Consider the following 26,161-nt stretch of genomic DNA (forward strand, 5'->3'; position numbering starts at 1 on the left):
GTACTGTCTAGAACATTCTCAGCATTTATCTTCCCCAGCATAGTTGTATGGATAAGTGGACTTGGGCCCCTTCTCCTACAGGGACTTTTTGGGTAAAATCTGTTCATGACATCTCGGCTCTTCATGGTGGCCGTTTCTCTCCTCTAGCCGAGGATGCCTAGTTTTCCTTTTGGGGACTTAAACTTCAAGCTAGGCTTAAGCATTTGTTGTGGAAAATAGCTTGAGATATCTTACCCTCTAGAACTAACATTAGTAGATTTGTTGTTCAAGATGTAGAGGAGGCTTGGGTTTGCCCTTTTTGTAAGGGTCCTCTAGAGACTCATTGTGATATTTTTTTGGATTGCAACTTAGCTAGATTTCTTTGGAGAAATTCGCCTTGGCCCTTAATCATTGATGGCTTCTCTAATAAGCCTATAGTGGATTGAATTTTAACTATTATTTTTCCTGCTCAATCTCTTGCTATTCCGGATTATGATGTTAACAAATCCCAGTTGTTTGCTGCTATTATTTTGGATAATATTTGGAGGGCAAGAAATATTTTAGTGCATGATGGTGTGGAGCTTGTGCCTTCTCCAGAGTTGCTTTCTAGATTTCCTCTTCTTTGGAGCATCATCTCTCGGCTTGGAGAGATTCTACCTCTCCTTCTATTTGGGTTCCTCCTTCATTTGGTTGGCTTAAGGGGAATTTTGATGTTCCTATTCGTGGCTCTTTTTCTGTTGCTGCGGGAGTCATCTCAAATGCTTCTGGAAATATTATCATGGCAGTTACTCATAAGTTATCCTCCACAGATGCTCTAGCTGGGGAAGCTTTTGCTGTTCTTCTCACGTCTCGATTGGTTGTCTCTTTGACCAGTGACAAATTTTGTATAGAAGGGGATGCTCTTTTAGTAGTGTTAGCTATTAATAATCCCTCCCTCTTCTCTTCTTGGTCCTCTGCAAGTTGTATTTCTGACATTAGTGTTACTTTATCCTCATTTCCTAGCTGGAATGCTTCAAAAGTGTCTAGATGTGCCAACTTTCGTGCACATGCTTTAACTAAGTGGGTCGCTTCCAATCTTATTTTTGGAAGCATTCCTATAGGGTTTCCCATTCTCTCTTCCATCCGGATCAGAGGTGGAAAAGACCCTCCCATGTAGCATTTTCCTTTATTCAATTAGAAAAATAAAAAATAAAAAATGTATAGGGTTGCACTTTAGTAATATTTGTGCTTATTAAAATAGAAAAAACCTATTCTCTCTCCTAAATCATTAAAAAAAAGTAGTGTTTGTGAGAATACTGGCGTGCATGAACAGTGTGCACGCCAATGTTCATATATTATTATTATTATTATTATTTTACTGTTTAAATAATATTTTAATAATAATTTTTTTAAAAAAATAATATATGAACACTGGCGTGCACACTGTTTATGCACACCAGTGTTCTCACAAACACTACTCTTAAAAAAGTAGAGAAATAAAGAACTAAATAAATAAAGAAAAGTAAAGAAATGATATTTAATTAGTATAGAGAATAATAAAGGAAAACTATTGTAGAGTGTGTGTAGATAGAGAAGTAAAAAATAGTTTTGATCATTAAATTTAGGAAAAATGACAAGAAAACCACTATGAATTGTTAAGAGATTTGAAAGGCAGAAGGTTGAAAGCAACTTTATGATGACCGAGTTTGAGTGCGTCATTGTATAATATTTGGAAGCAGAGGAATGATATTAAACATGGGAACCAATAAGAATTGAAGAGAAAATTGTTCAGAAGATTAGGTGAGGAGTCAGAACAAGAATTGTGTCCAAAGGAAGATCCCAGCTTGACAAGAGAAAATGTGGAGTTATGCCGCAGGTGGAGATTACTGGAAAGGATTCGTGCAATTTTTAGAAAATTAGATTTTTTGCTGATGTTTCGAAGGAAACAGAGGTTGAGTTGATGTTTGTTTAGTGCTCTGCAGAGCATTTGTGGGTTTTAGTTTGGTTAGCTGCTGGTTGTAGCTGTTGATCCAGATGTACACGCTGGAGTGTTTTTAAAAACTCTGTTTTCTTTGGTAAAAATCTCATTCATTTAAAAAACACCATAACAACACAGATAAATTAATAATCTGAATAACAGCACAAGAAAGATGGAAGCAGGCTTTATCAAAAGCTTTATTACACAATCTTCATATTAGAATACATTCGGCATGATATTTGCCTATTTGCCAATTTGCCTGGAAGGCATCAGCTTAAGAACCGAACTTGGACTTTATGGAATTGACAACATCGTCTCCTACTTGGAAGGCCTTTGTCAACACGTCGTTTGGAATCGGTGGTGTTGAAGCAAAGAGATTCAATGGGAGGACATCAGCCCCTGGTAATTGACTGTTGAAAGAGGTGAAGGCAAGGGCCTTCTCTTGTCCAACATTCTTTTGGAAGTGCACGAGTCCCCTAGGAATCACAAAGATCTGCCCAGCACTAATAACTTTTGAGAAATACACATTCCCAGTTGTCACAAATCCCACAAGCAGCTGCCCTGAAATGACCACACCAGTCTCACTTGCACGAGGATGAGAGTGTGGTGGATTAATTCCTCCAGGGGCAAAGTCCACTCGGTTGATTGAACTCCCAAGAGTGTTAAGCCCAGGAAATGAAAGGACATTAGCAGCGGTGACTCTTGAGCCAAAGACGTTTGTTGTGTTTCCCTCTTTGCTCAGTCCATCAAAGAAAAAATCATCTGAACTTACATTTGATGCAGGTTTGCAAAGAAAGCCATTAACTGATGTAGAGGCACTCAAATCAGCAACGCAGAAGTCCTGTAATGGGTCAGGGTCAGCAGCCAAGAGGGAAGGCAAAGGGAGAAGCAATAACATCACCAGGCAAGATAGCATGTACAAGGGTGAAGCTGATGGATTAATCTTCATCATGGCTGTGTTGCTGTGTAGGCTTGTTTTCTAGAGGTGGTTGGGCTGTTGAATATCATGGTTCTATTTATATCTTTCTTCCCATTCCCAAAACCCCATTAATCTATTCCTTTCTAAAAGATTTAAATTGGAAAGGTCAACTGATCGTGAGGGGGCAATGCATACAATACTAGACAAGCCCAGCAGAAGATAAGGTTGAAGCTAAAAAGTCCCACCTTGGAGATTAGATGGGGTTAGTTGAGTTTGAGAAGCAAAAATGATGATAATCTTTGATTTTTTTCAATAACTTGTCGGGAATTGATTGGACCTGGGAAGGTTGTAGCTACTTATCGACTTCTCCAACCATGTGAATCTGGCATTTGTAAAAATTAAGATATATATTAAATGCTAATTAACAATATAATTAGCAGCGGAAATAATTTAATACATATATGTACCTCCGGCCATTGTTTTGCCCAAGCAACTTGAAGAACAGCTCCACAGCAACCAAACTAAAACTAAACAATTATTGAGAAGTTCTTCTAACCTATGCCTACCAGTGAGTGCCAATTGATAAAATACACATGCCTTATTTATAGGTAGGTCAGGGGACTCTCAATTAGAGTTGTTACCTTAATTATTCTTCCCATCAAGGAATAAAAATCAAATCATACAGCTAATTGATTCTACAATTGACACTCATTGGTAGGCATAGGTCAGAAGAACCTCTCAATAATTGTTTAGTTTTAGTTTGGTTGTTGTGGAGCTATTCTTCAATTGGCTTAAACAAAGCATGGCTAGAGATATTTATATAATTATTCATTCCACTGTTAATTTTATTGTCAATTAGCATTTAATTATATATTGAATTTTTACATGTGGTATCAGAGCATCCTCTAGGCCATATTTGCTCAGTTTAATTTTGAGATATGCCTGCTATAAAATTATAATTTTTGTTTCAACAATATTATTTTGTTTATTGATTATTGAAACAAAAATATGATGAGGAGCATAAAGCATGAACCGACGGCCATGTGGATATATATTGTTTTGTTTTGTTGAAATTAAATGAAAGGCTGTAACCACTTAATATTTTTCAATAATTAAGGTAACAGCTCTAATTGAGGGTCTCCTGACCTACCTATAAATAAGGTATGTGTATTCCATCAATTGACACTCACTGGTAGGCATAGGTCAGAAGAACCTGTTTAGTTTTAGTTTGTGCTTGGGCAAAGCAATGGCCAGAGGTACATATATGTATAAAGAGGTTCTTCTGACCTATGCCTACCAGTGAGTGCCAATTGATGGAATACACATGCCTTATTTATAGGTAAGTCACGGGACCCTCAATTAGAGCTGTTACCTTAATTATTCCTCTCATCAAGGAATAAAAATCAAATCATACAGCTAATTGATTCCACAAAAATAAAATCAAATACTTGTTCCACAAGAATTAAATCAGTAATTTAATTCAGAATATTTGATTAAAATCAAATACTTGTTCCACAAGAATTAAATCAGCAATTTAATTCAGAATATTTGATTTTACACAATAAGCTTTAATTGGAATAAATTATTGAACACCGTAATTATATATATTTATAATTACAATAATATATGTGACATAAATGACATACTTTAAATGAGATTTCTTACAACATTTTCTCGCATACCGAGTTAAAAATCCACAAAATCACGTCAACACATGCCATTTTTTGGAGACTTTCTTACCAAGTTTTATATATATAATGTTTATTAAATACCATTCAGAGTTATTGAAGAGCTAAACATAATGATCACGCAATTATGTTGCGAATTAGCCACCAATTTCCATTCTAAAATGTTTGACTTTGGCTCTGCTAATCTCACACATATTGACATATGTTTCATTGATTGTTATCTATATCTTAACCATGCGAGGGGAGGGCCGGCTCATAATGCATGGTGTCGAATTATTACAGGAAAAAAAATAAGTTTTTCCTTCTATTTGAAATTTTCAACTTTTCTTTCATATCTGTCTTTCACTACTCTGTCCCACATTGAACTTTTAGTGCTTTATAACAGATTTTTTTTTTCACCAAGTCCAAATTGGCTTTTACGTAGACACATGCTGGTAGTATCAACCGAGTGCATAGCACTAACCATGTGCGTCGCATTGGCGCTTTTACGTGTATTATTTAAACAGTTAAGAACCATTTTCCTATGTGTAACACCTTTTTTTGTGCAAAATAGTGTTTAAAATTTGCAATATGCACATAATAATTAGGGTAGTGTTGTATCCTGAGAACAAAATTGTTGTATTTCCTGTACATATAATATTCGATTTAAATTCGCCTTTTTGTCCCGAGTTGAGCTATTTCCATAGAATATTTTGTTTTCAAAAGGTGGTGTGGATGAACCCTAATGCAGACAAACACGCAGGTGATCCAAGATCCATTAAACAGTGTTAGGGGCATATATCTTCACTCATCTTAGTCACCAAATTCGAACTAATTTTGCCCCTTCACACACTCGAACCAGCTTAACAACTTTGCCATGTGAGGCACCAATTGTTTCGCTTGAGATGAGACGTTGGAAAATGATGGTCAAATTAACAATTGCACATTTAGTAATTGAATGCAGAGTTTTAATTTGTTACCTTCTTAAGGATTTAGGTTTAATCAAATTAATAACTACTCTGCATACACTTACATTGTAAGTTTACATGTATGATTTATATCAAACTCGTAATTCTTTAAGCCCTTAAAGCCCAATTTACGACTAATCTAGTGGTCGGTGCCACCTCTAACCACCACGTTGGGGGTGGCGATGACCACCAGATGGGTGACCGACCACCTCCTTACCCAAAGGAGATTGTCAACCACCCATGAGAGTGCTTTGGCAGTGTTTCTTTGGCCACCTCAAAATAACTCATTAAAAAAATTAATTTGAGCTGATATATGTGATAGAACCATGTTACACTGCCACATGTAGTGTATCAAAGACAAATGGACATCACTTGACTATGCGTTAAGAACAAATGATTTTCTAAAAGCCATAAAGAAAAATAATGACCAATGATCATAAGTCATAACAGATTATGAATCAAAAGCCATAAAAATTTGTTAAAGACCAAGAAATCAATGGCTTGTAAAAAATGGTCATCAAGAATCAATGGCGTGGAATTAAGAATTGTAAAAGAGTAACGGTCATAACCATTACAACTGATTTTTCTTTCATTGAAACTCAAGAATATGAATTAATGTTAAATGACAAAAACATTTAAAGATGGCTAAAAAGGAAATCGTGTTTGTAACACACACATCACAACATCCTGGTCACCAAAATCGAACACACTCAAACTAGTTTAACACGGTCACCATGTGAGGCACTAATAATTTCGCTTGAGATGAGATGTAAGAAAATGGAAAAAGGATCCTCTCCATTTCAAATTCTCTTAATTTCTTTTTATTAGTGTATTTAGAAGAGCAAAATTGTCTAAATTTTTTTAAGGTTAAATTTTTTTTGGACAACACTACCCTTCTAAATGCACTAACCAGAAAAAATTGAGGTGATTTGAAATGGAGAGGATCCTTTTCCAACTAGTGGTCAAACAATTATTACACATTTAATAATGAATGCAAAATTTTTGTTACCTTCTTAAGGATTTAGGTTTAACCAACTCACTACTCTGTATATAGTTACATTGTAAGTTTACGAGTATGATTCGTATCAAACTCATTTTTTAAGCCCTTAAAGCCCCACCAGTTTGTTTCCATGTAACACTTTTTTTTCTTATTTTCTAGTGTTTGGTACAATTGATCTAGTAGTTTGCAAAGGCCCGTGCTTAATTTTCTGGAACTATTTTATAAATTCTTATTCATTGTTACAGTGTGTTACTATTTAAGGTATTTTCTTCGAGGTTTTTCCCTACATATTGAAGCAGATGCTGGGTGTTATTTAATCCTACTGATTCTCTTTTAACTCAACAAGCAGTCAAAGCTCAATGCATGAAGAAATCAAAGGTGAAAACCTTAATTTATTGTATAATCAATAAACATAACAACACAGATAGATAACATGAATAACAACAAAAGAAATGGAGGCAAGCTTTATGAAAAGCATTATTACACCAGAAATGGAAGGCATCAGCTTAAGAGCCGAACTTGGATTTTATAGAATTGACAACATCGTCTCCTACTTGGAATGTCTTTGTCAGCACATCGTTAGGAATCGATGGTGTTGCAGTAAAGAGATTTAATGGCACGACAGCAGCCCCGGGCAATTGACTATTGAAAGTGGTGAAGATAAGTGCCTTCCCTGGCCCAACATTCTTTTGGAAGTGCACGAGTCCCCTAGGAATCACAAAGATCTGCCCGGCAGTCAAAACTTTAGAGAAATACACGTTTCCAGTTGTCACAAACCCGACAAGCACCTGCCCTGAAATGACCAGATCAGTCTCTGTCGAACGGGGGTGAGAGTGGGGTGGATTAATACCTCCAATGGCAAAGTCGACTCGGTTGATTGAACTCCCAAGAGTGTTGAGACCAGGAAATGAAAGGACATTAGCAGCAGTGACATTGGAGCCAAAGATGGTTGATGTGTTTCCCTCTTTGCTCAGCCCATCAAAGAAAAAATCATCTGAACTTACATTTGATGCTGGTTTGCAAAGAAAGCCATTAACTGATGTAGAGGCACTCAAATCAGCAACGCAGAAGTCCTGTAGTGGGTCAGGGTCAGAAGCCAAGAGGGAAGGCAAAGGGAGAAGCAATAACATCACCAGGCAAGATAGCATGTACAAGGGTGACGCTGATGGATTAATCTTCATCATGGCTGTGTTACTGTATGTGTAGGCTTGTTTTCTAGAGATGAATGGGACGTTGTTGAACATCATGGTTGTATTTATATCTTTTTTCCGATACCCAAAACCGCATTAATTTCGCCGAGGCAAACATCATGAATGACACAAGCAACAAACGAAAAGGTCAACTGATCATCAGGGGCCATACAATCCCAGAAGATGATAAGGCTGAAGTTATATTGATTGGGATTGGTGGGGTTTGAAAAATTATTAGCTGTTCGATGAAAGATAATCGTATGATCTTTTTTCTTTTGGACGAAGAACAATTCAATAACTTGAAAGAGGGAGGCTCTATAACTTGTCTAGATCAATAGCTTACTGTATGTGAGAGAGCGAGATCATGACTAGCTACAAAGAAAAGGAAGAAGGGGCATTTAATGAATATCTTATTTAGTTTCTACTTCTAGACTCCTTTAACAGTGTGAATATGACATTGTCTTGCCAATGAACACAAGTAATATTACACCAGTAAGTTCAATTTATACATATACCTAATAATTGTTTGGAACCTTTAAGCACTTGGTCAAACAGACTCGGATGCATTATATATATTAGAGTTAAACATCAATTTTTTAAATTTTTTTAAGTAGCTAAACGTCACCATACTTTTATTCATTAAAAAGACTCTTCTAATTGTTTGTTTTTTTTTTTTTTTTGGTACAGCATCCATGAAAGAACAATTCCCAAAATAAAAATTAGAAATAAGTACGCATATCTTCTTCAAACTACCACCCCATTATCAATGTCTCTCCCAAATTATCAATTGTGTCAATGTTCTCTTTAAACTACAAACAAAATGTTAAATATGTTTTTAAAATTTTATTTTTTTAAAAAAAATTAAAATTAAAGATGTTAATTTTTTATTAAAAATAAAAAATAAAATCCAATTTACAAGGATTTTTTTTTTAAAAAAAAAAAATTTTTAATTTTTTAATTTTCTTTTAAAATATAGAAAAAACTCCAAAAAAAAAAAAAACAATTTATAAGGAAAGCTTTTTTTTTCTATAAAAAAATTATTATTATTATTTATTTTTAAAATATATATATAAAACCAAGTCAATAATAAAATAAAATAGATGAGTGTATATGAGAGCAGGAAAGGTTGGTCAACCATGACTTGAACGAAAACATAAGGATTAATTTTATGATATATATATCGGGACCTGGTACTTTTCGCAGTTGCGATTTCTAGACCCCTTCAACCATATGAATCTGATATTGTCTCCATCGACAACTTAGTCATTCGTTTAGTTTCTTAAGCGAAAGACCAACGTCGTCGTTGTTAGTTACTTTTAGTCATTGATGCATCATGCAAGGATGTTAATTTGGTATTGTTTCAATGTTATGTAAATTTGTAATGAGTTTAAGGATAGTTGTATGTGCATTTTACGTCCGTATGGGTCTTTAAGTGTTGATGTAGGCTGGGCTGCACAAGTGGTTACGGTTAGCGATTATTGGCTATAACCGCTAACCGCAACCGCTTTGAACGGTTATCAATTTTTAATAATCGCAACCGCAACTACATAGGCGGTTAGCGATTTTTTTATATAGGCTTTTGTGCTTTTTAAGTGTTTTGGGTCATTACTGGGCTTATTTTAAACGCTTTTGGCCGAAGTGTTCCCAACAAGATGAAAATAACATGCTGTTTTTTAGGCTTAGCAATGTTTTTGAATAAGACTTATCCAAAACATTACATGCCACATTATATTTTACATACATATAGTCATACATGGCCAAAACGACGTTGTCCACCAAAACGGCGTCGTTTTGGATGTTATATTATAATTATTATTAATATAAAATATTTATATTTATATTTATATTTTTGTATATAAGGGTAGGCAGTTAGTGGTTATTAAACGCTTTTTCCTACCCCTAAAACTACTAACCGTAACCGCTCTAGACAGTTAGCGATTTTTTATAACTGCCTACCAAAGCAGTTAATGATTAGCAATTATAAGCAGTTAGCTATTGGCGGAGCGGTTTGAATACTCGTGGATGTAGCAGTGTCTGGTACAGTCACGTCAACCATTAATTTTATTTTTATTTTTAAAAAAAATCATCATATATGATTGTTGGTGTCATCCCTAATCACCGTGCAGGGAGCCGATGATGCTAACCATACTAATCACGGTAAGTCGCAACTCGTTAAAAAAATTATTTTGGGCTAATGCCTGATGTGCAATAAAGAGTGCATGCAATACAATGACGGTGCATTGCCACGTTAGTGCTTTATACATAGAAAATGACATTATACATATATAGAAAATGATTGGTCTCCGTAAGTACTATATATCTAACTAGATTTATTCAATTGTATTTGTAGGTAGACAAAGTCTCTTAGGGTGAATTTAGTTCTTAAGCCCGGTAAGCAAAGGATTGTGCTTGCTAAAACTTGTTTTATAAATTTTCATTCGTTGTTACAAACTTACAATATGTTACTATATGATACAATTTCATGTTAAAATGTCTAATGGGAGGATTGTGCTTTTTAGAGTTTCTCTTTTAAGTTTTATTGACCGTCGGTCGACGACTCCCTTAAGGGAGGGGGTTGAACCGTCGAGCACAGCCCGGCCTGAGGGCAAATGGGCTTTGATGGGCCCGAGAGCTAATGACTTAGTTGGGCCTAAGCAGGCCTCTAATAAATACTATCACCGGATTTCTTAATTATTTTTATATATGTTAATAATTGGTTCATATTCTTATTTCAATAGTGGTTATCAAAAAAACTTCATAGTGCAAAATTTTGGAGTCATTAAACTAGTTGAATCGATGCAGAAGTATAAAAAGAACAACAGAGAATTAAATATGTTTGCTTAGTCCCCATTCCTGGTAGTAAAAGTACATATAGATAACATGAATATATAACAACAAAAGAAATGGAGACAGGCTTTATGAAAAGTTACACAATCTTCAAATCAAGGAGACTAGGGGAGGCTATCTGGAATAAGGCCCCAGCTTAACAACGAACTTGGACTTTATAGAATTGACAACATCGTCTCCTACTTGGAAGGTCTTTGTCAGCACATCGTTAGGAATCGATGGTGTTGAAGCAAAGAGATTTAATGGCACGACAGAAGCCCCTGGCAATTGACTGTTGAAAGTGGTGAAGATAAGTGCCTTCCCTGGCCCAACATTCTTTTGGAAGTGCACGAGTCCCCTAGGAATCACAAAGATCTGCCCGGCAGTCAAGACTTTGGAGAAATACACGTTTCCAGTTGTCACAAACCCGACAAGTACCTGCCCTGAAATGACCAGATCAGTCTCTGTCGAACGGGGGTGAGAGTGGGGTGGATTAACACCTCCAATGGCAAAGTCGACTCGGTTGATTGAACTCCCAAGAGTGTTGAGTCCAGGAAATGAAAGGACATTAGCAGCAGTGACATTGGAGCCAAAGATGTTTGATGTGTTTCCCTCTTTGCTCAGCCCATCAAAGAAAAAATCATCTGAACTTACATTTGATGCGGGTTTGCAAAGAAAGCCATTAACTGATGTAGAGGCACTCAAATCAGCAACGCAGAAGTCCTGTAGTGGGTCAGGGTCAGAAGCCAAGAGGGAAGGCAAAGGGAGAAGCAATAACATCACCAGGCAAGATAGCATGTACAAGGGTGAAGCTGATGGATTAATCTTCATCATGGCTGTGTTACTGTATGTGTAGGCTTGTTTTCTAGATGAGGTGATTGGGTTGTTGAACGTAATGCTCGGGTGGTTTTGTGGTTGACCATCATGGTTCTATTTATATCTTTTTTCCCATGCCTAAAACATCATTAATGACACAAGCAACAAATGAAAAGGTCAACTGATCAGGGGGCAAACAAGCCCAGAAGATGATAAGGTTGAAGTAAAAATTGATTGGGGTACGTTAGTGGGGTTTGAAAAATTCTTAGCTGTTAGATGAAAGATAATCGTATTTTTTATTTTTTATTTTTTGGACGAAGAACAATTCAATATATAACTTGAATGAGGAAGGCTGTCTCTAACTTGCTAGAATAGCTTACTGTATGTGAGAGAGCGATCGAGATGAGTACAAAGAAAAGGAAAAAGAGGGATTTAATGATTATCTTATTATCTTAGTTAGTTTCTACTTGTGGAATCCTTCAACAGTGTGAATCTGACATTTTCTTGAACCCTTAATTAAGTTTAATTTATACTTACCTGATCATGAGCTTAATAACTGGTTTGAACCTTTAATTAAGCACATGGTCAAAATCGTCTGCATTGAATTATAGCTAAATTAACATCATACTCTTTAAAAAAAAATAAAAAAATAAAAAAAACAAAAATCTTTAAAAAATAATAAATAAATAAAAAATAAAAATAAAAAACTTCACAAAGGCCGCCTTCCATATGTTTTGAGAAAACGCCAAAAGTTCAATACCTCTCAATTTTACCATTTGAACTTTTTATTTGGCGTTAAACAGGCGTTAAAATTAATGAAATAACCTTTGTACCCTTGAAAATTTTATAAAATTTTATATTTACCCTTAATTTCACAATAAAAAGTTTTTTTTAAAGAAAAATGGAGGGTATTTTGATATTTTTCATAACATTTGTTTGTATTTAACGCCAAATCCTAATGGATGTGGTAGATTGCATCAAATTAGAAGTTTGATAAGTGAAATTAAGAGTTTTTGAGCTTTTGAGGGTCTTCTCAAAATGCGTAAAAGTTCAGAAAACTTTTGTGAAGTTATTTTTATTTTTTATTTTTTTAAGTGGCTAAACATCATAATTTTATTTATTTAAAAGACTCTTTGAACTGTTTTTTTGTTCGAACAAAGCCAACCTTGTTAGATCAAAGTCCACAAAACCCTACTCGCAATGTTATGTCCTATTTTTGCTCGATCGAAACCTGCTGCCAATTTAATTGTCACGTGATTTTTCACAAAAAAAAAAATCATTTTTCTCTTCACCATTCTCTTTTCCTAACTCATGCAATCCTAATAAACCGTTTGCATGCATAATATACCGATCTATAGTATTAAAAATATCAAATTTTTTTTTTTTTTATCAATAATCCTAATTTTACTGTTGTTTACCATTTCTTTAAACCTCCAAAAAAATTGTTAATCTTAACCTAATTGCTTGAGGTTAATTAATTAGTGGGATTGGACAAGCAAGATTGTTAGTTTTTGTTTTTGTAAAAAAAAAAAAAAAAAAAAAAAAAGATGAAAGATAATCTTCTTGTTTTTGTTGGACAAGAACAAGTCAATAATAAAATACATGAGAGAGCAGGATAGGTTCGTTGACCATGACTTCAACGAAAACGTACATATAAGGATTTTATGATATATCGGCTCATGGGACCTGGTTTTTTTTTTTTAAAAAAAAAAAACGATGGGACCTGGTACTTGTTTCAATGTCTCATGCTACTTGAATTTAAAATTAAAACTCTGCAGAGTTTATTAAAAAAAAAAAAAAAAACCAAAGGCATAAAAAAAGGGCTTGAATAGACTTATCTCTAGCCCACTAAATGAGCTCAAGACCCAACTACCCAACAGACCTAGAGCCATGATCCCTCCAACAAACTCTAGAAGACTTTAGAGTGCTTTACAAGCTTGTATATAAGGCTTAAGGTACACAATTTTATCATTCTACAAACTCTATCAATATTGTTCTACTTACACAAGAAAGATCTCCATCTTGCCCAATACTGGCTTGAATGTTGGAGTTCCTCAACCCTACAGGGCTGACAGGCTTTTGATGCCTTCTACTTTTTTTTAAACAAATCTCCTCCCTGAAAAGCGGCTTGAGGGCATTGTTAGTTCCGTACACCAAACAAATGCAAATATTTTCCTCCAATTTAATTATTGAATCAAGTCACAATTAAGCTTATTAGTCCATATCAATATCAATGATCAAGCACACTTATGATGCCGTTCGGGAGCTAGTTATATCAAAATTATTTCATTAAGTATAGAAAGAACAAGTGAGAAATACTTAAGCAGTCAAAGATCAATGTGATCCTTTATTGTATAACTCAAGAATAAGTGAATAACTATAAAACACATATAAGTGTGCTTTCTGAAAAGCATTATTAAACAATCTTTCAAAACAATGGGGGGCTATGTGAAAGGCCTCGGCTTAAGAACTGAACTTGGATTTTATAGAATTGACAACATCGTCTCCTACTTGGAAGGTCTTTGTCAACACGTCGTTGGGAATCAATGGTGTTGAAGCAAAGAGATTTAATGGAACGATAGCAGCCCCTGGCAATTGACTGTTGAAGGAGGTGAAGGCAAGAGCTTTCCCTGGTCCAACATTCTTTTGGAAGTGTACGAGTCCCCTAGGAATCACAAAGATCTGCCCGGCAGTCAAAACTTTGGAGAAATACACATTCCCGGTTGTCACAAACCCGACAAGCACCTGCCCTGAAATGACCAGAACAGTCTCTGTTGCACGAGGGTGAGAGTGGGGTGGATTAACACCTCCAATTGCAAAGTCCACTCGGTTGATTGAAATCCCAAGAGTGTTAAGCCCAGGAAATGTAACGACACTGCCAGCGGTGACATTGGAGCCAAAGATGTTTGTTGTGTTTCCCTCTTTGCTCAGCCCATCAAAGAAAAAATCATCTGAACTTACATTTGATGCAGGTTTGCAAGGAAAGCCATTAAGTACTGACGCAGATGAACCCAAATCAGCAACACAGAAGTCCTGTAATGGGTCAGGGTCAGCACAGAGGGAAGGCAAGGGGAGAAGCAATAACATCACCAGGCAAGATAGCATGTACAAGGGTGAAGCTGATGGATTAATCTTCATCATGGCTTAGCAGGCTTGCTTAATTTCTAGAGGTAATTGGGTTGTTGAAGGTAATGCTTGGTTGGTTTAGTGGTTGAACATCATGGTTCTATTTGTATCTTTTTTCCCATGCCTAAAACATCATGTATGACACTAGCAACAGACGAAAAGGGGGATTTGGTGATATGTTCTGGAATCCTTCAACCGTGTGAATCTGACATTGTCTTTCCCAGAAAAGAAAGTATCTGCTTTGGCTGCTTAGTAGATCAAGCCAGCTTTCATTAATTTATTCTGGCTGCAGTCCCCCAACATATTTTAGAATAGATTGAACAACTTTAAATCCGGTTTTTCCAGTCTTTAAATCAAAGATTGGCCACCTGCCACCTGCCTCCTGGTTTTACCTACTGCAGTTTCTACTTCAACCGTGTGAATCTGACATTGTCTTGCCCAGAAAAGAAAGAATCTGCTTTGGCTGCTTAGAAGATCAAGCCAGCTTTCATTAATATATTCTGGAACATATTTTAGAATAGATTGAACAACTTTAAATCCGGTTTTTCCAGTCTTTAAATCAAAGATTGGCCACCTGCCTCTTGGTTTTACCTACTGCAGTTTCTTCTTCAACAGTGTGAATCTGACATTGTCTTCCCCAGAAAGGTTGAATTTTCAATTGTCTTTTTGGATAAATTTTAGACGAAACATTGAAATGAAATTTAGCCCAAGGCCCAAGGGAATAGGGGCTACTCATATGCCCAGTGGCCGAACTTGTATGCCCAATGTCCAAAGGGCCCTTGAGGCCCACTTTCCAAGAGCCCATCAGTTCCCACTCACCAAATTTATCATAGACAGATTTGTACCAATTGTCGCGACAGGGTTACTGGTGGGCTTGACTACCAAAGGTCCCTTGAGACCTACCGACTAAAGAGTTTGCCAGCCTATCAAATAAAATTAAAGCCAATGGGCCAAGGAAATGCCTATTGAAAGAATCATGTACGGTCACAAAATTTAATAAATAAAAATTCAATGATTATTCTATTTCAACGTCTTGTATTCCTAGTAATAATTATTTTTATTCTTAAAATAATGATTATTTAGCGTACCAAACATGCCCATATTTTTCTCCTCGTGAATTCCAATGAGGTCTCACAAAAACGGGTTCCGGCATTCAATGGATGGAAATTTTTTAACCAAAATTTTAGAAAATAATTCAATTAATCGAAAACATGTATGGATCATAATCATCCCATTTTAAGTGAAACGTGATTCATTTTATTATTTAAATTAAATTTTATTGATAATAGGATAAATATTGTCATATCATGTCACCATATTTACATGACATGCATGTATATATCACTACATTTCACTTGAAAAGAAAAGTATCTGATATCGATAAAGCATCCTGTGGTGCATATATATATTTAACATGTCCAAAATATCAACAAGTTTGTGGCACAAGGCCCTCTGATCTTGCGTTTTTCTTTGCCAATGACATCTCATCATCGTACCCACACTACTAAAAAATCAAGATTCAACGAAGCTCGGCTTAGTGTCGTTTTACCAAAATTACACAAGCAAGTGTCCCTTTTAAAGTAAAAATATTCCTGGGTTGCATAAATGCAAAAAAGACGTTTGAACAGAAGAGACGCGCACTGTTCAAAGCGACGCTTGAACAGCAGAGATACCAGCCATTTAGTGTCATTTTCACCGTAGAAACAACTCTATGTTTGAATCCATACCGTATGTTTGCCAAGAATTACTATTCAAACGTCGGGCTTAAAACGTCATCGCTCACATGTCACTATTTGCGAATTTTTTGTAGTGCGATATCCAAGCCGTTAATTAATTAATTTGTTGGTTTCCCTTGGAATCTTGTTAGAAGGAGCTAGATGAATATATTAGTGCCTCGTCAATTCCAACCGCACTTAATGCGCGAGCCCCTCATTATTCCTGTTCCGATCTTTGGCCCTCACTATATATTTTCCTCCGATGGCAACTGCATGCACCGTCATTTTCAAACTCAAGAGTAAAAATACTAACCAATTCCGTTGCACTACCACATCAGCCCGTAAATTATTCCTACGTAAAACACACGGTATGATCGACCAGCATTTTGTCATTTTGAAATATGGCACTGATCTTCTAAGCAAAGGATATTGTGCTTTCTAGAACTCATGATTTTGTAAATATTCATTCATTGTTACAATATGTTACTATTTGATACAAATGCATGTTAAACAGTGTAATGGGAGGATTGTGCTTTCTAGCTAGAATGTCTTTTAGGTTTTTTATTGGGTTAAATACTTCGGTTTCAAAAAGTGTTACAGGTAGCACTTGTTGTAAATCGAAATACTAACTTTGTACTTCTGCTTAATAACCTATCTTTTTTTTTTTTTTTTTTTTTTTTTTGTATTTTGATTGGTTGTACTTTTTCTTTGCATTTCGAGACAAAAATTGGGATGTGGTTGTAGTAAAGGGGAGAAAAATATTTTGATTTTGTTGATCGTATATTTTGAGAGACAGTACTTCTGAGATATTTGTCGTTGATATGTGATTTACTGACAGTTAGATATAGTGTCATATATATATATATATATATATCTGTGTATTTTTAGTAGTTCATGTTCTCTATGCATTTGATGAGTGTGTTCATATTTCAGGAGAGACAAGTCAACTTGAATGAATTTCTTGACTGCAGCCTCCATTTTCTGTATTAATTGTTTACTTTTTCTGCATATTGTGATTTGGTGATATAATAGGTGATTCTAAATCCGTATTTCAGTATATATAAATAAAAAGTGAAGAACCATGACAAAGCAGATAGAAAACCTGGCATGAATAACAGCACTAGAAAATGAAGGAAGGATTTATGAAAAGAAAAGCTTAATTTATTACAGAATAATCTTCAAAACAATGGGAGCTGAGGCTTTCTAGTGAAGAGGCCTCATGAGCTTAAGTAATTAAGAACCGAACTTGGACTTAATAGAATTGACAACACTGTCTTCTACTTGGAAGGTCTTTCTCAAAACGTTGTTGGGAATCGATGGCTTTGAAGCAAAGAGATTTAATGGGAGCACAGCAGCTCCTGGCAATTGGCTGTTGAAAGAGGTGAAGGCAAGGGCTTTGTTTTTGCCAACATTCCTTTGGAAGTGTACGAGTCCCTTGGGAATCACAAAGAGCTGCCCAGGACGCAAAACTTTTGAGAAATACACGTTCCCAGTTGTCACAAACCCCACAAGCAACCTCCCTTTGATGACCAGAACAGTCTCAGATGCACGAGGGTGAGAGTGGAGTGGATTAACTCCTCCAGGGGCAAAGTCCACTCTGTTCATTGACACCCCAAGGGTGTTGAGCCCAGGAAATGAAAGAACATTAGCAGATGTTAGATTGGTGCCAAAGATCCCTGTTGTGTCACCCTCTTTGCTCAGCCCATCAAAGAAAAAATCATCTGAACTTACTTTTGATGCAGGTTTGCAAGGAAAGCCATTACCTGAAGCAGAGGCACTCAAATCAGCAACACAGAAGTCCTGTAATGAGTCAGGGTCAGCCAAGAGGGGAGGCAAAGGGAGAGCCAGTAACACAATGAGGCAAGATAGCATGCAGAAAGGTGAAGTTGATGGATTCTTCATCATGGTTGAGGAGGAAATTGGGTTGTCTGGTGGTTGTTGATGATCAAGGTGATATTTATATCTTTGTTCCCATCCCAAAAAAACCCATTATTAATCTTCCTTTTTGATCTTGTAATTTCTCCGAATGACGCTAGCAACAAAGGAAAGGTCCACTGTTAGACGGGTTAAGTTTTGTTTGACAAGCAAGATGATGAAATCTTAGGTGTTAGATGAGAGATATTCAATAGATAGGACCAGCTAATTAAGGTGGTGCCTACTTCTTGACTCCGTCAAACCGTGTGAATCTGACATTGACATTGTCGTGGCCAGAAAATAAAAGAATCTGAAATTGTCTTTATGGAGATAATTTAATCGTCGAGAGTAGTTCTAAGGCCAAGTATCTCGAAATTGCTTGAGAAATGCGGTGTTTTGATGATGATCTCTTAGTCCTAAGTAGATATTATTTTCTAAAAAAACAAATAAGAAAGTGGCACTTATTTCTCTCACTTGGTTTTAAAAAAATAATATTAACCTAGGACAACAAAAAAAAAAATTAGAAAAACTCAAGAGAGTACCTAACATTTTCTCTTTATCTATATGTTTTGTTCTTGTGCCATGGAGATCTGTTCAACCAGATATAGTTTTAGTGGTCTCTAGTTGTTTTTCATTGTAGAAAATTTCAAGTAAGTCATACTTTGGCTTGTTTCAAAACCGTTTTGTGCATATTATTTCTTGGCTAGCCTAAATATAGAGAAATCAACCCAAATTTTGCCCCATTTCCCAATTTTTGTTAAGTAATGTTACACTTACTCCCACCTCTTCACACCCATTTTCTCACACCCATAGGAAGCTTTTAAAACCACAATTGGATTAAATTCCAATAAAAATCTATCTTATATTCAATAGTAATTTTTAAAATCACCCATAAATGAGAAAAAAATAGGTAAAATAGAGAAGTGAAAGGAAATGTAACATTATTATTTTTTGTTTGAGTGAGCTTACATCCTGCTCTCTAAATGTTTAGCTAAAAAGGCCACCTTTTTTTTTTTTTCTTTTTTTTTTTTAATTTGAATTATGCTACTCTTCGGTCTTCACATCCATTTCATATTAATCGAGATAAAGCCGCTTCAAACATCAATATAAAATAAATGTGAAAAAAATATTATTATTTTTCTTCTTTATTCTTTCTTTGCAACACCACTTCAAATCCATTAGAGAGAATGGAGAATAAAAAAAGTGGAAAGCAGTTATCTTTTTGGTGAGTTTTTGCTACAAGACGGATGTGAACGTTCCATTGCTGAGGTTGACAAACGAAGGGGCATATGATTGAAGTCTTGGTTGCACCATCCTCGAAAAATCAGCATACAACAAGAGTCAAGACCACAACAGGAACCACGAGATCGAGGTGGGAGTCTAGAAGGGCGGCTGGCTCTTCAGATAATTAATATACTATTTCATTTTTATCACCTAACATTTAGTTATTGACTTTCTTGCACACAAGTTGCAACATCTTTATCAGAAGAGAAAGGAACACAAAGCAAACATGTTCACATTCTCTGGCTACCCTCTTTTACGCGTAAAGACTGAAAGGGCTACACGGCGTTGGCGTTTACTTGGAGCTTGTCCGTGCATTTAATGGTGTACATTGTGAAAACTATTTAAATTTTGTCAAAGTCGTATTAATATTGACATCATATATACCATTAAATGCACCAATTTTAAATCATGATCGTAAAATAAATAATATTTATTTCATTTGAATAGGAGAAAATCAAGGAGAATGAAAAAGTGGTTTGAGCACTAAAAAAATGTTTTACCCCATCTCTTGGATAGCATGATCCTTACATTTTAAGCAATCCTTTGGACTGCTTATGAGCAATCCGAACTCAAATTTCTTTAGGAATGAAGAACCAGTCATCAAAGAAAGCAATCAGGTTTGGTTTCCAAATCCAATGTCAAAGCTTCATCCTGTAAATATTTTTTTTTAAAAAAAAAAAAAGTGGATGAAAAAAAGATTCACAGCTCATCTAAATACTGCAGAATGAGGGTTTTACTTGGTGCTACCTGTCTAAGGCATCTTGGCTGATGGGAATCACATCAGTTGGTGAGACAAGAGCATCCACCAGAATGTCATTTGGAGTGACTGGTATAATTCCTTCATCCATTATCTGCAGAGAATAGGATAGAGCAACTGCAATACCAGAGGCAGTCATTTCAAGAGACTCACAAACCCTTGGAAGCTGAATACAAGACTGTAAATAATTTTTAATATGAGAAGTCATACATACCAAGGAGGGGTTGTTTCCAAGCATTTGCCTTTGCGAGCTCTTGGTATTTCTTCAGGAAGGCATCATAATAACTAATGATTTTCATCAAACAATAACATTAGTGATGCACAACCTTAAATTTATTGGTGCATACAGATAAAAGGTTAATTTTCATGTAAAAATACAAATAATTAAATTTCTTCAAAATGCACAAGAAAGAAAGAGAGTGTGAGAGAGATTTTTTTATACAATCATCACTCCTCTAGCAATCCCATTAACTTGGCTCACCAATTACTTGGAGGACCAGGATAATATAAATAAACCAATAGTTATACTTTTTTTTTTTTATTTGGTCGGAATGAATACTTATACTTCAGGAGCTTAAAAAACGAGATTTTATATCAAAAGGAGCAGATGATATCTCTTAAAAACTCAGCTCCCACAATTTCAGAGGGTAATTAGAAAGTTTAGGTAGGCCAAGATTCATAACCATACCCTCCACCACGACCCAGGCGCCTTCCAGATCTGTCAAATGCTAGTCCTGTCGGCAGAAAATCAGCCAAATGCTGTTATCTACATCCTGTGTTTTGCAATTGTAAAGCATTTTAGAAGCAATTAAGAGAACAGGGAAAATAGTTCTACCAGGTAAGAGGAACAAATCAACTGGCTCATTTGCTTGCATAACTGCACCAACATAGGTCCTGATACGTAAGTCTTAAACCATGCATATATGTTTAGGTGCATCTTTGAAATATAAAGACAACCACAGACAAAAATCAAACAAGAAGAAAAGAAACAAAGACATTGCTCAAGAGAAGGTTTTAGTGTACAATGTGACCAGGTTTAGCTGAATTAAGCATGGAAGTTGTGACATGTGTTTAGGGAATAGCCCAACCCCCTGCCCCTTCCCCCCAGAAAAATCAGTAAAGGTTTCACTAGAAGCAAAGATTATTAATAAGTATTTTAGCAAGTTCAGTGAATCTAGGAAATACTAGGATTAAAGGGCTCTAGTTTCCAGCCCAGTCTTCAATAACTAAAACGTCTCTTAAAGTGCTAGCCATAAATGGAACAGAGGTAACAGGCTGGGTGACATTAAAATAGCTAAAAGCCTTGAGGTCCTAATGTAGTTCTCTGACTGTCTCTCAACCTGGATGATAAGTTGCAGATTTAGCCAGAAAATTCACAAGGCCCAAAGGTCATCAGATATAAAGAACAAAATTACCATCTACACGTTCATTTCCATCACTATCCACCGGAGCTGGTTCTAAGATGTTCATCGAATTCGCAACAAGATCATCGATACATGAGATGTTCAGCATGCGCATGTGACTATTCTTGTCCTCCACACGTGGAACATAAAGCCTTTTCCCCACCTGTGTATGACCATCTTGATTTAAAGGGAAAAGATAAGTACTTCCCCAAGTGTAAAAACAAGTACATGGTAAGCAAGCATTTATTAAAGAAATAAAATTGCACAAACTTAGCATATATATAGATAAGCCGGTTTGTTTGAGTCAAATGACTAGTGGGATAGGGAAGCAATTATATGTTGATTCTATCACTGAGTAGCAAATGATGGTGTACGAGAGTTTTGGTTGAGGTGAATGTAAATTCAGAGTTTCCAAAGGAGATTGAATTGAATGTGTGTGTGTGTGTGTGTGAGGGATGGGGATGGGGGGGGGGGTTGGGCTACGTTTGTAGTTTGAAGTTCAGTAGGTGTTCAATGTCAGGCTGGCCGTCAGGATTATGCATGTTTGAGAGAGGAGAAAAGGGTGTGGAAGCCTTAAAAGATTGGCAATCAGGTTGATAAGGTAAGTGAAAAGGAAGAGGGAAAGCAAGTTGGAGATGAGTAGTAAATTTGGTTTGATTGGAGGACAGAGGGAGATGTCTATTGAAGATAAGGAGGAGAAAGCTTGGTTTAATTCGTTTGCTGTGTTTCAAAACAGAAATGAAATTGAGGAAGGGGATGTATCACTTGTTAGGGAACAGGTAGGCAGTCTGGCAGTCCTCAAAAAATCCTTGAGGCAGCCTTATTTGAAGATCACAAAAGAGTATAGCATTAAGGGATAAAGGGAAGAGTAAGATAGGAGAAGATGCAGATAATACCAAGAGGGATTTTTCTCCTACTATTTCTGGTTAATAAAATTGGTAGTATGGAATATTAGAGGTCTTAATGATCTCTTCAAGCAAAAGGAGGTAAGGAGTTTTGTGATGAGAGTTAAAGTGTCTTTGATTTGTCTTTTAGAAACAAGCGTAAAAGTTGAGAAGGCTGAGAAGATAGGAAAATATTGTCCCAAGATGGAGGTTTCTTCATAATTATGATAACCATCATCTGACAGAGTTAATCAACTGACGAAGAGGAAGCTAACAGAAGATCAAATTAGTGAGATGCAAAAAGATGTTACAGAAGAGGAAATAAGAGAACTATGTTTGAAATGAAGAATAATAAAGCTCCTGGCCCGGATGGTTTTTCTGCTGTGTTTTATAAGGCAGCTTGGTCAATAGTTGGTGATAAGGTGATTGTTACAGTGAAGTCTTTTTTTGAAACATAGAAGCTACTTAAGAAGGTCAATGCTACTATTATCACTCTTGTGCCTAAAAAGTGGCACTCGTATTGGATACTTTGAAGGTAGGAAGGGTTTAAGGCAAGGAGATCTGATCCTAGATGTTCTGAAATTAACCTTACTCACCTTTGTTTTGCTGATGCTACTGCTATTTTTGATGGCAAATATAGAATAAGTAGAAAAAATTAAGCAAGTTTTACAACAGTTTGCATACTTGTCAGGATTGAAAGCAAATCCAGCTAAGAGAACATTCTACTGTTTTGGTGTTTCACAAAGGATGAAGGAGCAGATGCTGGCGTGTTTAACTATGAAGGAAAATTACCAGTAAGATACTTGGGAGTTCCATTGATTTCCACAATGTTGTCAGTTGCAGATTGTACAATGCTTATGAAGAAAATTTCAGGAAGGATTGACTCTTGGCCGTCGAAAAATCTGTCATTTGCTGGTAGATTGCAACTGTTATCTTCGGTTTTATATGGCATGCATGTTTATTGGTCTAGCATCTTCATTTTTCCTAAGAAGATTATTAGATCAGTAGAACAAAAGTTCAATCAATTTTTATGGAATGGTAATGAAGTTTGTCCAGCAAAAGCAAACTTTGAAGCAAAAAAGGAAGGAGGGTTGGGGTTGAAGAGGATAGAAGATTGGAATAAGGCAGCAATTTTGAAGCATATATGGAATCTGTTCACAAAATTAGCGTCTCTTTGGGTGGCATGGGTTAAAGTGAATTTGCTTAAAGGGAGATGCTTTTGATAGATTAAAATACCACAGAATTCTACATGGAGTTGGAGGAAAAATACTTAAGCTGAGGGATACAGCAAAGTAGTTCATAAAATCCTTGGTGGGAGATGGAAGCAGGATACATTTATGGCTGGATTGGTGGCATCCGGATGGCATCATTTGTGATCATTATGGTTATAGGGTAGTATATGATGCAATGAGCAAACTGGGGGCAAAATTATCAAGTGTAATAAAGGGGAAGGAGTGGGAATGGCAACCTGCCAGGTCAGAAAAATCTTGTGAATATACAAAGTAAGCTGCCAATGGTGAAAATAGGAGTAAATGATAAACCTATATGGGTGATTTCGAAGTCAAGCAGTTACACAAGTAGAGACACGTGGGAGGCAATTCGTGACAAGAAGCCAAGGGTTGATTGGTAGAAACTGATTTAATTCTCCTTTGCTATTCCTAAGCATGCATTTGTGTTGTGGCTGGTGGTTAGAAACTGTCTTTCAACAGGAGATAGAATGTTGAAATGGGGCTATAAAGGAAAGGCTAAATGTTTGTTTTGGAGAAATATTATTGAATGCAGAGACCATTTGTTCTTTGAGTGTGAATTTAGTAAAAGAAATTGAAGGGAAGCGATGAAGAAATGCCTTTTGCCTGATATACCAACAGCTTGGGAGGAAATTATGAACCAAGGAATCAGAGAACGGAGGAATAAGAGCTGAAGAGCTTTGGCATCTAAAAGCTGGCTTGGGGTGCAGCAGTTTACAACATTTGGAGGCAAAGAAATGAGGTCAAGTAGGGCTGAGCGTCGGTCGGTAATGTCGGTTTCGGTAGAAAATTTTTATTTTCGCCTTTCGAACCGACAATGTCGGTAAAGTCGGTTATTTCACCGACTTATTCCGTCAAATTTTATTTTATTTCGCATTTCGAACCAAATGCGGTCGGTAAAGTCGGTGTCGGTCGGAAGTCGGTAAAGTCGGTGTCGGTTAAGTCGGTATGTGGAAAAGTGGCAAATTTGTCGGTAAAGTCGGTCAAAAGTCGGTCGGTAAAGTCGGTTCGGTTAAAAAACCTCTTTCGCCTACCGAACCGAAAAATTCGGAATAAAAAAAATCATGCCGCCTATTGTCCGCCATTTAGTCGGTAACGGTCGGTGTCGGTCGAAATCGGTCGAAAGTCGGTTAATCGGTAATTTGCTCAGCCCTAAGGTCAAGCATGGGAACCAGATAAGAACAGAGGAGAAAGTGATGCAAAATATTGGGTGCGAAGTGAGAAACAGAGTTATGGGAAAAGGGAAGTTTAAGAAAAATGATAAGAATGTAGTAAAATGTACATGGTGTGTATAACATCTGTTGATTTTGTATTGATTAGATGGAATTGCTGTACGTAGTTGCTTGTATAGCATCTGTTATTCCAGCGTTTTGCTGGAGTGTGTTGTATATCTTTAGGAAAAAATATCTGCCCAACAATCATATCTACATGATTTTCTCAAACAATTGCAATATATAAGTACATTGGATTAAGATGCTCTAAAATTTCTTCAAATTAAATGGTCCGAGACAAAGCACACACCTTTGGCAGGATTTTGCAGAATTTCAGACAACAATTTGGACGTGTCAACTTCACGCAAAGCATTGCAGCTTATGTAGGCACACAATCCCGTGCTGGACTGAAACCACGGAGACTTCAAAACAATACTCTGAATGTCATTGTCTGAAAACAAAACAACAAGCACCCAAGTGGATGGGATCTGTTCTGGTCCCAGCAGTGACGGAAAAATGAACAGCAATGAGATTAGTAGATCACGTACCTTCTTGGGATCTGAGTGCCGGGTCCATGGCCTTGAGGGCCTTGCGGACCCTGGACCGGAGGGCTCGTTTCCGCTTGAACAAGGCGTCCAAATGGTCTTGTTCTTCGTTGTGGTTCATCGTCCTGAAGGTCAAGGTGGCGCGTGGCGCGTACGAGAGTGGGCGAGAGAGGTAGAGTGGCTTTGTTGCTGGTGCGGTTGTTGAGGGTGTCGCCCACGGTTGGGTCATCAGCTCATCAGCTGTACCAACGCTAGTTGTTTGACATCGACCCCTCAACTCTTTTTGATTTACATAGGCGCCACATGAGAGTTTTATATTTATGTTTGGAACCGTACGTACGTACTAATCTCTTTTATTTATTTTTTCCTACTTTTTTTCCAACATGTAGAAAAAGGAAAGAGAAGTTATTGGAGGAGTGTGGAAAGTTTGGAAACACAAGAGGCGTTTGATCCAATGATAAAGTTAAAGTGCATAAGAGAAATTACGTGCTTTATTAAAAATATAAGTTTTGAAAATGTACTTAAACGTCAATTGAGCCTTTAAAATAACGGGTTGGCCTTTAAAATCTTGTATTTTTAAAAATACACTTACTTATCCGCGATTTGAAACGTAATTTTTTTTTTTTCGCTTTTCAAAGACTCGAGAAATATTAATGTTTATAAAGAATATTTGATTTTCATATGTATCTATTCCATAAGTCGAGCAAAGGCCTAATGGAGTTTCAAAATAATCAATTGTTTTTTATTCTTTTC

The 26,161-nt window shown here is 36.3% G+C and overlaps 6 protein-coding genes across 6 annotated transcripts; all 6 read right to left on the minus strand.

The window, feature by feature from the left end:
* Positions 1–2,105: 2,105 nt before the first annotated feature.
* Positions 2,106–2,969, minus strand: LOC132175722 (germin-like protein subfamily T member 2). The gene has a single exon (XM_059587746.1). The coding sequence runs from the start codon at positions 2,886–2,888 to the stop codon at positions 2,211–2,213; it is 678 nt and encodes a 225-aa protein (XP_059443729.1). The 5' UTR covers positions 2,889–2,969; the 3' UTR covers positions 2,106–2,210.
* A 3,936-nt stretch (positions 2,970–6,905) lies between these two features.
* On the minus strand, positions 6,906–7,699 carry LOC132176000 (germin-like protein subfamily T member 2). The gene has a single exon (XM_059588100.1). The coding sequence runs from the start codon at positions 7,672–7,674 to the stop codon at positions 6,997–6,999; it is 678 nt and encodes a 225-aa protein (XP_059444083.1). The 5' UTR covers positions 7,675–7,699; the 3' UTR covers positions 6,906–6,996.
* A 2,942-nt stretch (positions 7,700–10,641) lies between these two features.
* Positions 10,642–11,353, minus strand: LOC132173543 (germin-like protein subfamily T member 2). The gene has a single exon (XM_059585060.1). It carries the CDS (start codon positions 11,338–11,340, stop codon positions 10,642–10,644), a length of 699 nt encoding a protein of 232 aa, XP_059441043.1. The 5' UTR covers positions 11,341–11,353.
* Positions 11,354–13,750: 2,397 nt separating this feature from the next.
* Positions 13,751–14,481, minus strand: LOC132176273 (germin-like protein subfamily T member 2). The gene has a single exon (XM_059588433.1). It carries the CDS (start codon positions 14,461–14,463, stop codon positions 13,786–13,788), a length of 678 nt encoding a protein of 225 aa, XP_059444416.1. The 5' UTR covers positions 14,464–14,481; the 3' UTR covers positions 13,751–13,785.
* Positions 14,482–17,284: 2,803 nt separating this feature from the next.
* Positions 17,285–18,184, minus strand: LOC132175570 (germin-like protein subfamily T member 2). Its single transcript, XM_059587545.1, has one exon. The coding sequence runs from the start codon at positions 18,066–18,068 to the stop codon at positions 17,397–17,399; it is 672 nt and encodes a 223-aa protein (XP_059443528.1). The 5' UTR covers positions 18,069–18,184; the 3' UTR covers positions 17,285–17,396.
* Positions 18,185–19,820: 1,636 nt separating this feature from the next.
* Positions 19,821–25,675, minus strand: LOC132175422 (5-formyltetrahydrofolate cyclo-ligase, mitochondrial-like). Its single transcript, XM_059587370.1, has 8 exons — positions 25,412–25,675; positions 25,174–25,314; positions 21,534–21,698; positions 20,954–20,995; positions 20,807–20,852; positions 20,333–20,403; positions 20,109–20,235; positions 19,821–20,012 (listed from the first exon to the last, which is right to left on the minus strand). Exons 1-8 carry the CDS (start codon positions 25,635–25,637, stop codon positions 20,000–20,002), a joined length of 831 nt encoding a protein of 276 aa, XP_059443353.1. The 5' UTR covers positions 25,638–25,675; the 3' UTR covers positions 19,821–19,999.
* Between the last annotated feature and the right edge of the window lie 486 nt (positions 25,676–26,161).

This window comes from Corylus avellana, chromosome ca3, assembly GCF_901000735.1.
Source record: "Corylus avellana chromosome ca3, CavTom2PMs-1.0".
Lineage (NCBI taxonomy): Eukaryota > Viridiplantae > Streptophyta > Magnoliopsida > Fagales > Betulaceae > Corylus > Corylus avellana.

What these genes read in the sequence shown, in the direction of transcription:
- LOC132175722 (XM_059587746.1), bottom strand. Translation starts at nt 2,888, where the DNA reads ATGATGAAGATTAATCCATCAGCTTCACCCTTGTACATGCTATCTTGC.
- LOC132176000 (XM_059588100.1), bottom strand. Translation starts at nt 7,674, where the DNA reads ATGATGAAGATTAATCCATCAGCGTCACCCTTGTACATGCTATCTTGC.
- LOC132173543 (XM_059585060.1), bottom strand. Translation starts at nt 11,340, where the DNA reads ATGATGAAGATTAATCCATCAGCTTCACCCTTGTACATGCTATCTTGC.
- LOC132176273 (XM_059588433.1), bottom strand. Translation starts at nt 14,463, where the DNA reads ATGATGAAGATTAATCCATCAGCTTCACCCTTGTACATGCTATCTTGC.
- LOC132175570 (XM_059587545.1), bottom strand. Translation starts at nt 18,068, where the DNA reads ATGATGAAGAATCCATCAACTTCACCTTTCTGCATGCTATCTTGCCTC.
- LOC132175422 (XM_059587370.1), bottom strand. Translation starts at nt 25,637, where the DNA reads ATGACCCAACCGTGGGCGACACCCTCAACAACCGCACCAGCAACAAAG. An exon ending in GGCACTCAGATCCCAAGAAG is followed by an intron (nt 25,315 to 25,411) that starts GTACGTGATCTA and finishes TTTTGTTTTCAG; the next exon opens with ACAATGACATTCAGAGTATT. An exon ending in TGGAAATGAACGTGTAGATG is followed by an intron (nt 20,996 to 21,533) that starts GTAATTTTGTTC and finishes ATGTTGGTGCAG; the next exon opens with TTATGCAAGCAAATGAGCCA.